General features: G+C 46.8%; 1 protein-coding gene across 1 annotated transcript; it reads right to left on the bottom strand.

Annotated features, from left to right (window-relative positions):
- Positions 1–8,730: 8,730 nt before the first annotated feature.
- On the bottom strand, positions 8,731–11,754 carry LOC104594298 (protein phosphatase 1 regulatory inhibitor subunit PPP1R8 homolog). Its single transcript, XM_010254537.3, has 3 exons — positions 11,614–11,754; positions 10,491–11,201; positions 8,731–9,846 (listed from the first exon to the last, which is right to left on the bottom strand). Exons 2-3 carry the CDS (start codon positions 10,964–10,966, stop codon positions 9,009–9,011), a joined length of 1,314 nt encoding a protein of 437 aa, XP_010252839.1. The 5' UTR covers positions 10,967–11,201; positions 11,614–11,754; the 3' UTR covers positions 8,731–9,008.
- Positions 11,755–12,704: the final 950 nt, after the last annotated feature.

Raw genomic sequence — 12,704 nt, 5'->3', positions numbered from 1 at the left:
TACTTTGTAGCGAGCTTGAGAATACTTTGGGGTTCCCTTTGTTAAGGTCGGTCACTGGAGTGATTCTTCCGTTTAAAGGTTGGAGCGGGCGGGTTTCTCTAACGAGCTGAAATAGCAGGAGTATTCCCTTCTCAGTAGCTCGGGGAATCTAGAGCTCGTATTGTAGCGAGCTCTCTCCACAGCGAGCTATGTCGTAGCAAGCTTTTATATAGGCTCATTACTTAGTCGCTATTAGGCTATGATGCTAAGTTGTGGTCCGCGCTGAGTCAGGTCCATGTGTCATCATTTCATAGGTCGGGTCAAATCATCCTCCATCAATTGCCCCCACTCCTTAGCACAAGGAGTTTATGAAGTATGATGGACTGATTTGACCGAAATTCAAACTTTATTGACTGCTTACATTAAATGCGTTCGCGGGAATTGGGGGATTTTCTGACCTTTCGTATTCCGAAAACGTGCTAAGGTGGCTTTTAACTCCGGATATCGTGTAGCCGTCGTTACCTCAATCATGGAAGAAGTGCAGCCAATCGCTTTTCGGTTTCAGAAGGCGTGCGGTCACCATGCTTGCGAACCGTCAGATCTGCCTTGATCTGGGCCGTTGATTCGGAGGCACAGAGTCTATAAACAGGAGGGCCCTCTGGGTCTCACTCTCTCACGCCATCTTGCTGTCTTCGTATTCTGAGGTCGCGCATCTGTCAAGTCTACTCGAGTTCCTCACTTTACTTTGTCCCGTCCTTTTCGGTGAGTCTCGATCGCTATCAGTCATGTTTGGGAACCCGTACCATAGTCGCCATCGGGGCGGTGGCCAGGATGATGATGCTCCCTCGAGTTCGGGTGGAGCCTGGGAACAGGGCCTGGGGGCTCGGGAGACCTCCGGCGACGGAGCCTCCACTTCCCGGGGAAGGGAGCCCAATACTTTCGGCCCCTCTTCTATGACAGTGGGGAGGCTTAGGTCTTTAATCAGCTATTTCCACCTTGCCAGGGACCTTGTCTACTGCCTTCCCACTAGTAACTTCCCGTGGGAGCACGGTCCCAACGAGATAGTTATCTACCAGGAGCAGCTCGAGGCTGGCCTGCGTCTCCCTCTGCACCCCTTGATAGTGGAGGTGCTGAACCATTTTAACGTCACTATCAATCAGCTTCATCCCAACACCATTCGGAACATGGTTGGGACTATATCCTTGTGCTGTGAATACTGTCTTCCTTTGAACCTCGACATTTTTTCTGCTATCCTCTATATAAAAAATGCCTCCCGGGGCTCCACCGGAGAGGCATCTCTACTACTTCTCTCCCCGCCGTGGCTACAAGCTCTTACACGAGCTACTGAATAAAATTCCTGCCTGGAAGCGGGATTATTTTTTGGTTCAAAACCCTGAGGGGTGGCCCTTCCCTACTTCTTGGAGGGGCACCATCCAGGACTCCAGGGTCGAGCACCCTAAAACTCAAAGAACGATGCTGTCCTAGGCATTAGTAGGCTTCCTCTGTTCAGACTACTTGACCGAGGAGAAGCTCGTGCAGGCCGGTTTCAGCCCGGGTAGGTTGCCTCTTTAAGTCGCGTAGTACCTTGTCACAGTATTGCGTATATACATATACTTTGTTCTTACCGAACTAATACCTTCTGGTTTCTTCTTGGCAGTCGTCATGTCTGGTGTTGACTCGCGCCGTCTCCTTTCAAGCAACCAGAGGCACAAAGTGAAGAGGTCGCGCCCCGACCAGACTCCCCCTCCAGGGGTATCGAGTTTGGGTCTGCTGAGCCAGGCTTCACCTCTCTACCGCCCGAATTTCCGCCACCCCCATCCGAAGGAGGTGCTAGTAGGGCCACCCTCGAGGAGGGCGAGCTCCCGCAGCAAGAGGTAGCCCCCCCGGGGTCTTCTCTGTTGTTTCCCTACCCGCAACTCCCAGTGGGGAACTGAGAGGGGGTAAATGACTTCGTCGTAGCTCGTCGGAGGAGCCGAAGAGCGATCTACAACAAAGAGGTGGCCAAGTGGGGAGCGATGGAGCCTGGGGATCTTGCCGTGCTTGCCGCCTCTCACTGTATGGTGGTAAGTGGTCCTTTTCTTATCCTTTGTCTTTCCTTCCCTTTTTGCTGTCCTTTGACTCCGGTCTCTTTTTTGGCAAGTCAACACTGCCATACATGCCATGGCCCTCCAGACGCACGTCCACTCCTGCGACGCTCGTAACCAGAAGGTCAACATTCAGAAGCTCCAGGGCGAGCTCGACCGGACTTGGGGCGAACTCCTTCACACCCGCAAAGGGAGCGAGTCCCAGGAGCTGCTTGTCCGAGACTAGGAGGCGTAGATTGCCAGGCTTTCTGAAGAGAGCGTGCGCTATAGGGAGGAGTTGTCAAGGGTGGTAGCAGAGAGGGAGCTCCTTCGCCAACAGGTTCGGGACTTGGAGTCCACTCTTTTGAAGAACTCGGAACTTCGACAACATGGTGGAGGTCGAGAGAGAGAAGGCGGTCTGGGACTTCAAAGACTCCCAAGAATATCATGACCTCCAGGTAGAGTATGGCTCAAGTTCGTACCGGTCCGGGTTCAAGCTCTGCCGGTGGTTGGTGATGCTGCACGATCCGGGCACTCCTAGCTAGCTGTTGGTTGGCTCCTTGTTGGCAACGGACGACACCTGAGAAGATGGAAAGAAGGATTCCCAGGGATTTACCCAGTGGGAATACTCTGAAGCTTAAATTAGAACGTTGGGGAAAGAGAAAAAAGAGAGTGCGGAAGCTAAGAGTGTAGGTCGCGCTTTATCACTACGCTCGAGAGATGAGCTCGCGAGCAAGTAAAGACTCAGGTTGAGGATATGAGAATGCGGAAGTATTCAAAAGTCTCAGCGAGAGCCCTTCTCCTTTGCCTCAGAGGCTTTTATAGGAGAGCTACTGTCAAATCGAGTGTAACCGCCACTGGGTCCCTGCCGCAGCCGTTACCTGCCAGGGCTGCGCAGGTGATCGCCTTAAGTTGACAATATCCCATGCCCGAGGTACTTGTTTCCCTTCGAGGGTCTCGAGTTCGTATGTTTCTTCCCTAAGAACTCGTTTCACTTGGTAAGGTCCTTCCCAATTCGGTCCGAGCTTGCCAACACCGGGTTTAGGTACCATAACCTTCCGAAGGACCAGTTCGCCAACGTGGAGGTTCCGCTTCTTGACCCTGGCGTTATAGTACCGGGCTACTCGTTGTTTCTAAGCTGCAGTCCTGATATACGCGAGGTCCCTTAATTCGTCGAGAAGGTCGAGGTTGGTACGTAGCTCGTCTCCATTTGCCTTATCATCGTAGGCTTCTAGTCATAATGAGGGAATCTCAATTTCAACTGGGATGACTGCTTCGGTGCCATAGGTGAGGTTGAAGGGAGTTTCTCCTATGTCTATCTTCTCTGTGGTTCGGTAGGCCCATAAAACGTTGGGTAGCTCGTCTGCCCATAGTCCTTTAGCTCGATCTAGGCGCACTTTTAGTCTGCGAAGAATAGCTCTGTTCGTAACCTCCGCTTGACCGTTCGCTTGAGGATGTGCGACCGAAGTGAAGTTCTGTCGTATCCCCATGTCTTGGCACCAGTTATGGAATTTTATGTCCTCGAATTGCTTGCCGTTGTCAGAGATTATCACCCGAGGTAAACCAAAGCGGCACACTATGTTCTTCTAGAAGAAGTTCTGGACGTTTCGGGCTGTAATTGATACAAGAGGTTCAACTTCTACCCACTTGGTGAAATAATCCACTGCTACCACTAAGAACTTCCTCTGGCCTGTCGCTGGTGGGAACAACCCAAGTATGTCGACCCCCATTATGCAAAAGGCCATAGGCAGGTGAGGTATTTTAGGTCGGTAGTGGGTTGATGATGGATGTTGGCGTGCTTCTGGCACTTGTCACATTTCTTGACGAGTTCGGTGACATCTTCTTTCATTGTTGGCCAGTAGTACCCTTGTCGTAGTGCTTTTTGGGCGAGGGCTCTACCCCCCAAGTGTCCGCCGCACAGGCCTTCATGAGTGTCGCGGAGTACAAGCTCAGCTTCGGAAGGTCACATGCAGCGCAGGTAGGGGAGCGTGTAGGATCTTCAGTACAGCCATTCGTCTATTATGACGTATTTGGTCGCCTAATGCTCTACCCTTCTAGCGGCGTTGCGGTCTACAGGGAGGGTCCCGTGTAGCAGGAAGCTCGCGAGCGGATCAATCCAGCTCGGCTCTGCTTGAACGACGGGAGCGACCTCCTCTGCCCCCCCGAGAATGCTAGGCCGAGGCAGGTCCTCTATGTACACGGTCCACATGGTGTTATCACTGGTGCTGGCCAACCGGGACAGGGCGTTGACCTCAGCATTCTTTGACCTTGGGATTTGCCTGATGAAATATGACTGGAAGTTGAGCAGGGCCTCCTGTACTTTGGCTAAGTAAGCAATCATGGTCAGTTCGCAAGTTTCGTATTCTCCTGTGACCTGATTGACCACGAGTTGGGAGTCGTTGCAGATGATAATGTGCTTGGCTTCCATTTCTTTGTCTAGAGCTAGCCTGACTATCAACTCTTCGTACTTTGCTTCATTGTTGGATGCCGCAAACTTGAAACGTAGTGCGTACTCCAACTTTGTGCTGCTTTAATTTACGCAATATACTCTAAGAACTTACCCGAAGCGACTCCAAAAACACACTTGTTCGGGTTCAACTTCATATTGAATTTACGCAGAATTTCCAAAACCAAGTTCAAGTCTTGTATTAAATCACAAGAAAGCTGGGTTTTGACAACCATGTCGTCTACATAACATTCCACCTTTTGGCCAATTAATGGCTCGAACAGTTTATTTACAAGTCTTTGGAAGGTTGCCTCGGCATTTTTTAACTCGAAGGGCATGACCTTGTAACAGTACAGGCCGAGCTCGGTTATGAAAGTAGTTTTCTCCTCGTCTGCTGGGTCCATCCTGATTTGATTATAGCCTGAGTAGGCGTCTAGAAAGCTCAACAACTCATGCCCCGAGGTCGCGTCCACTAGGCGGTCAATCCTGGGGAGTGGGAAGCAGTCTTTTGGGCAAGCTTGGTTTAGGTCGGTGTAGTCGACGCACATGCGCCATTTATTGTTAACCTTTTTCACCAGAACGGGGTTGGCCACCCAGCTCGGGTAATGGACTTCCTTGATAAAATCGACTGCAAGGAGCTTCCCGACCTCCTCGTCGACTGCCCTCCACCACTCTAGGGCTAGGTTACGTTTCTTTTGCTTAACGGGCCTAACTATAGGATCAGTATTAAGCTTATGAGTTATAATGTCGGGATCTATACCGGGCATTTCTACTGCGGACCAAGCAAAAATATCTAAATTCTTAAGTAAAAAGCGTACTAGTTCAGACCGCAGGGGCTCCTCGACGGATGCGCCGATTTGAAGCGTTCAGGTAGGGTCCTCTGCCGAGGTCGGAATGGAGACAGTCTCCTCCGTGGGCGCAGCTCGTTCCTCGCTCTGCTCCGAGGGTCACTCTAGCTCGAGGTCGTCGGCCACCTTGGCTTTTCCCTTGAGGGCGGCAACATAGCACTTGCGGGACTCAAGTTGGTCACCTGGCGCTACCCCAATACCAAAGTCTGTGGGGAACTTCATGGCCAAGTAGTAGGTGGGCACCATAGCCCGTAAGGCGTGGGTAATCGGTCGGCCTACTATGCCAGGTGCCGACTTCCAAAGGTACCGTTACTCTTCCTAGGGGCCGAACTTCCTCTCCGCTGAAGCCAACCAGAGGAGTGTTTGCGGGCTTTAGGTCGCTCTCCCGGAGTTGGAGTTTGTCGAAGGCCGCTTTGAAGATGATATCCGCCGAACTGCCTGAATCAACGAGGACTCGCTTGACTTTGAAGTCGTTGACCTTCATCTTTATGACGAGCGCGTCGTCATGAGGGTAGTGGACCCTGCGCGCATCGTCCTTTGTGAAGAAGATGGGGTCTTCTGTCCTTGGCCGTTTTGGAGGGTTCTGCGCTTCCTTGCTGGATTCACGGGCTGATGTGCGAGCTGCTGCTAAAGTGCAACCCGCCACAATCGATCCCCCGATTATGACGTGGATGATTCCCCGAACTGGTCTCTCTTTCGAGGGGCTGCTTCTACGGTTGCTCCGCTTGTCGGCTGGATTCGGGGGCGTCTTTGCCTTGCTCCCCCTATCGACCTGCTTTATTGTTATTATTACTCTTATTATTTTGTACAAAATTTCGTAAATATCCACGACGGATGAACTCTTCTATCTCATCGCGGAGGTTTTTACAACTCTCGGTACTATGATTGTGGTCTCTATGAAAACTGCAATACAAATTTTTATTCCGGGTGCTAGGGTCGGCCTTCAGCCGAGGTGGCCACTTCACATACGGAGCGTCCTTTATCACCATGAGGATCTCGGCCCGTTTTGTATTGAGGGGCGTGTAGTCCCTTCCTGCTGTCGCCTTGAGATGGGGGTTTTGGTTCCCTTTTTCTTTTTTCTGGGGCCTGTTCGCCCTTCTGGTTGATCTCTTCCTCAGTTCCAATAAACCTATCCGCGAGCTTAAGGAACTCGGCCACGATTTTGGATTGGTTGACAACTACGTGCCACTTGAACTCTTTTTGAGTGATACCTTGCTTAGCTACTGTGAGGCGTACCGCGGGATCCAGGTCGGGTATCTGCAAGCAAGCATCATTGAACTGCTTGATGTAGCTTCGGATGGACTCCCCTTCCTTTTGCACTATGCTGAGGAGGCTTTCCTGAGTTCGCGGGCATCTCTTGTTGGTGACGAAGTGGGAGGTGAAGACCTGCGCCCGGCTTCTTATTGACTCTGGTGCGAGGTTTCGGTACCAGGTGCGGGTCACTCCTTTGAAAGTAGTGGAAAAGGCCACGCACATGCAGGACTCGCTAGCCTGTGCCTGGTGCATTTGGGACTGGAAGGCGTCCACATGGTCATTTGGATTGAAAGACCCATCATACTTGTCCAGAGGAGGGAGCTTGAAATCCTTTGGCATGGGAACGACAAGGAGTTCTAGAGATAACGGGGAAGGAACTGAGAGGAGGGGGTAGCTTTCACTTCAGCCGAGCACACCTCCTCCTTTCCTTTGAGCTCGGGAGAGGCTCTAGAAGCGGTTCGGTGAGCTCGCCGGCGCCTTCGCTGCTGCTTTGTTGGTTCGGCGTTGGTGCTCGATGCCTCAGTGTTGCCGAGCTCGATAGGCTCGGACTGCTGGTGACGGCTCTAGACCGAAGGGCCCTATCTGTAGCCTGCTACTAGGACATCGAACGGGTTGTCCGCCAACGGGAGCTGGGGGCGCAACTGAGGGTTCAGCAGGGATCGCTCCTACAATAGAAGGGAGAGGAGCAATGGCAGGTGCCAATGTAAGAGGCACATTCAGACTGGGGACTCCGTCCACGATGAGGGGGACGATAAACTGCCCAATGCAGATAGTAGGAAGCCGGAGCTGCGCTTCCCACTGGCGTCCTAGTTGTTGCCACGTCTGGTATTGCTGGAAGAAGCCATGAAGAATACTAAATTTTTTGGAAGAGAAGTGTTGTAAAAGCTTGGAGGAAGGCTTTTAGAAGCGGTTCCCACAGACGGCGCCAAATGATGTTGCACGATCCGGGCACTCCTAGCTGGCTGCTGGCTGGCTGGTTGGCTCCTTGTTGGCAACGGACGACACCTGAGAAGATGGAAAGAAGGATTCCCAGGGATTTACCCGGTGGGAATACTCCAAAGCTTAAGTCATAACGTTGGGGAAAGAGAAAAAAGAGAGTGCGGAAGCTAAGAGGCCGGGTTGGCCTCAATGCCATGCCGGTTCACAATATACCCTAAGAACTTACTCGAAGCGACTCCAAAAACACACTTGTTCGGGTTCAACTTCATATTGAATTTACGCAGAATTTCAAAAACCAAGTTCAAGTCTTGTATTAAATCACAAGAAAGTTGGGTTTTGACGACCATGTCGTCTACATAACATTCCACATTTTAGCCAATTAAGGTGGAATGTATGACCCGCATGCATTGCACCAAGTCCTCCAGTTGGTTCGGGTTGGCCACTGGAGGTGCAACTAAGGGTTCAGCAATGATCGCTCCTACAATAGAAGGGAGCGGAGCAATGGCAGGTGCCACTATAAGAGACACATTCAGACTGGGGACTCTGTCCACGGTGAGGGGGACGATAAACTGTCCAATGCAGACAGTAGGAAGCTGGAGCTACTCCCCACTAGCGTCCTAGTTGTTGCCACGTCCGATATTCCATCAATTGTCAACACTTAGATGAAATAAAAATGATTATTTTAATAATAGCTTTTTTATCTTTTATAGATAAAAAGGTCATTGTCTTATTTACCTGAAAAATAAAAGAACATAGGTATATACATTTATTCGAGTAACTTACCAAAAAACGAATGAGCCTAAAATTTAAGAATTGTGAAATGTGGACTTGTCATTAACAACAGCAAATCTAAAGCGGAAGCCAAATATATATACACACGTGGCTCTTATTAATTCAGAAAAAAAAAACATTTCGTAAGTGATTTACTCCCATTTTTAAATAGAACTCAAATCACTAAAAAAATTGAGTGTCAAACCACTCTTTCAAAAGCGCGGATAATTAAATAAAAAGCTAAATAACCGTTTATCATTTCTATAAAAATAAAACTTAATTTAATCTTTTAAATTAAATGATAAAAAATGGGTGTTAAATAAAAATGATAAGCATACATATGTAAAAAAATATATCAAAATACTAGTGCATACTTGATACGGGGTCATGCCTAGTTTAACTTCAATCAAAAAGTGCACTAAGGGCCACATTAGAACAGTATCAAAGATATACCACATTTCCTTTTGCTATTCTCTTTTTTATGGAAACAAGACAAGAGATCGAACCCGCAGCTCTAAGTTGAATGAGTTACAGGGTCATCTCCAGTTTTGGGTTGCACATCTTTCATTAACAAGGTCAAAAAATAGTCGGTAACTACAACAAAATTTCCAATGTACAGAGTAGGAAACTACTAGGAAACAAGCTCCTATAGTCATGCAATTCCAATCATGTCATCAGAGTAGGAAACCACCCAGAAGCTTCTTGTGCTTAGTCCTCCAACGAATCACCAAATAAATCATCATCATCATCATAACCAAACTTTGTTCCCCGCTTTCCACTTGCATTACCAACAGAATTTGCCTGAGCACCTTTAGATACAGCAGTTTGTCCATCACCACTACCGCCTGAAGCATAAGCCCAGGATGAACCCACTTTACCAGAAAATGAGTCTCCATAAAGGTCATCATAAATTCCACCACTCTTTGGAGCAGCTCTGACCTTGTTCAATACTTGCTGTAGTTTATCAGTCACGCCTTTTGAGGCGAAGTTTTCCTCTTTTGATGAGGCTTGCTCCTTCCCTTTCGGTATAACAGTGATCTGTACTAGGGATTCATACTTTCCAACAAGACTACCTTCTTTGACACCAACTGGACCAGGTTCAGTTTCAACATCTGCCCCATCAGAAATTCCAACAACTTCAATCAACTCTCCTCCAACTTGATCTCTGAAAGCAACTTTTGCTTTCCTAATTCTTTTAGAGGCTCTTTCCAGCGGCTTGCCATTATCAGTCCCACCCAAAAAGTTCCCTGAACCCTTGCCAGATTTAGACAAGTCTGATTTGCTCAGACCATAACGATTCAAGACTGTGTTGTAGGCTAAAACAGCTTCTTCATCAGAAGGATCTGGAGAGGGTGGCAGATTGATTTCTGAGGGTAGAAGAGGAGGAGGAAAAAGAGCTGCATTGTTCTTTCTCAAAATATAGCTTCTTGTTGATGCAGCAAATCGCAAGGATTGTCCCACTTCGAGCTCAACAGGGCTGTCCTTGGTCAGTCTCTCATTTGCAACAAATGTACCATGGGCAGACCCCAAATCGATTACATATATGCTGCAGGGGAAATACAAGAAGTCCATAAATGATAGTTGCCAAAATCATACAACTTAAAATGCAATCTATGATTTGAAACATAAATTCCAAGGGTTTTGGTTTAAATCTTGCCACCGAATTCCTTTTCTGAAAATCTATCTATTATTAGTTAAATGCCATGATTTGTCCAAGTTGTTAGATTAAAAACACGTCGATATAAACCTTTTTTTTTATCAGCACATTGATATAGACCCATTGCTACACCGTTTTCTTTTTCTTTTTCTTTTTCTTCAGGGGGCTTTTATAAGCCCTTAAATAGAATAAACACTTGTTTGGGGATTTGAACTTATTTAAAGAACTTTTTGAGTGTATTTTCCATCAATAAGTGGGTTAATTAACTTTGAATTTGAATTTGGTAATACCATTTCCCTCCTGCTGTTTCCAAGTGACAAGCTCGGTGGTAGGAAAATGGGGGCACTTAGTAAGCAAGGTAAGTACTCAGTAGGCAGTATGCATGAACCAAAGTTAAACTTGTAAGAAACTATAGATTTTGAACAAGTTACATATGCAATACTGATTTAAGAAAAACATGTCAAAGAATTGAAATAGAAGAGTCGCCAAAGAAACTGAAGAAATGAAAAGGGAGAGCATATAGAATATCTAACCTGCCATTCTTGTGTGGAACGACAGCAGCATGTTGGCGTGACACAGATTGATGATCCAGCACGAAATCGCACATGGGAAATTGCCTCCCGAAAATGTGCCTCCTTTTATCCAGATTAATTCGACCGATGACTTCTCCATCCTTCAAAACATCAAGATAAAAAACACCCGGTCGGGGTTCTATTGCCCAATCGGGAGGCTGCCAAGTCGATTGCCCGCCACCAACCTGAGTAACTGGCTGAGCTGCTACTGCTGACACTGTCTGTTCATGTCCAACGGGTCTTTGAGGTTGATGGTGTTGGTGCTGGAATTGGGTTTGCAGGTCCGACGGTTGAGGTTGGAAAGATGAAATTGAAGAATGTGTAGATGTTTTTGCAGCAGATTGGGTAGATGTTTTAGGAGCTGAGTTAAGAGTCACAGAGAATGGCTCTATTGATTGCGCTTTCTTAAATCTATCGAGACCCGCTCTCCCATACATTTTACCTTTCTACTCAAAGTTAAAGGCACCCTCTTCAACAGTTTACAGGAACTTCACATGAAACTATAGTGGATGCTACTTTTGCTCAATGGAGCAGGCACTTACACAACTGCAGTCATCTGTGACCTATCACCACATATATGATTTCAACTTGACAGAAGCGCCAACTGGATGCCGCAAGTAAAACAACACTCACTAAAACCCTAACTTTAGGACCAAAGTTCCATCAAATGGCCTGAGGAGAAAAACAACAGAAAGGGGAGAAACCAAGGAATCAGAAACACTGAGAGACGTAAGTTCCGTTAGCTCCATCAGTCACCAACAATCTCAAAAGAAGAGACAGAGAGAAAAAGAAAAGAAAAACCTACTATAAATCAAAGAAAATTAACCGTCATGCATAAATTATTGTTAGTTATAAAAATGTATATATATCTAACAATATATAGGACCCAAAGAGGAGAGAAGGGGGAAAACCTAATTTTTCACCCAAATCATGAACATTTGCAGGTTCTTGTAATCAAATCGAATAAACAAAAATGAACCAATCAAAGTTCATAAATAGTAAGAAAAAGATAAACAGATAACAAAATAAAGATCCGAAGGAAAAAGCAAAAAAAAAAAGAAGTCTGGAGGAGTACAAGTGATACCTCAATACGAAGCGGATTTGAATGTTTCGATGTTGGGTGGAAGAAATTGCGGAGGCCGAGAACGGAGGCAAGAGGAAGATTAGAAGAGGGAAGGTAAAGCCATACCCATACAGCGCAACGCAAAAGAGGGCTCCCGAAACAACGACTGCTCCGTCACTCTGTTTTTATATTCTGAGTTTTGCTGGAACAGTGGCATGATGGAATCGGAATTCGCATCACCTGCCAATATGACGTTCCAACACCCTCCAAACATCATCCGACACCCACACATCTTCACCATGAGTTCGAGAGGAGCCAGGATCAGCTCCTCACATATGGGCGCCTCACAGACACATCTACCGTGTGTTGGGAACATCTCCCGTGAATAATAACTAATAAATATCGGAGATGTTCCCAATGCATAGGGTGTGTGTGTGAAGTGCCTGTGAGGCGCCAAGTGTGAGAGCAGACACACATGGGGAATTCACGGCAATTCTATCCACCCTTATTATCCACATAACATCACAGACACACATGAAGAATATCTCATTCTCTTACACGTTATTATGCACAGGGAGTCCAATGCACATGAGATCGGCTTTAGTCAATGCAGAGCTCATTCGAACACATTCGAACAGCCCTTTACAGTCTTGCATTGGAAATATCTATATATCTATACACTTTATTTCATGGGGAGATATTCCCAATATAAAGGCCATAATGACTGTTCCAACAAGCTTTACAGTAACTGAAACTGATTTTAATATGCATTCTGGAATCTAGATGGGCATAAATAAGAGAGAAAGAGGCAAAGGCCAAGAAGGGGATGATCATGGGCCAGGCTTAGCATCTATAATAATGGTTTTAAGCCGGACCTGGCCTGATTCCGAGCCTATGACTTTTATTCACAATATTCAACATATAATATTTTATATTTATGTCATGGAATATGTGTTTAAAATTTATTTTGTTACATGTTTTAATATAATAGATTATATATAATATGTATTATAGGTTTCATAATATTTATATAAAATGAAATAGCATATATAAAGATGCATAGATAATATTTATGTAATATGTGCGAGTCTTGGCCGAGCCTAAACACAAAA

Source organism: Nelumbo nucifera, chromosome 1, assembly GCF_055504915.1.
Source record: "Nelumbo nucifera cultivar China Antique chromosome 1, China Antique-T2T, whole genome shotgun sequence".
Lineage (NCBI taxonomy): Eukaryota > Viridiplantae > Streptophyta > Magnoliopsida > Proteales > Nelumbonaceae > Nelumbo > Nelumbo nucifera.
This window is presented reverse-complemented; position numbering and strand designations above follow the sequence as displayed.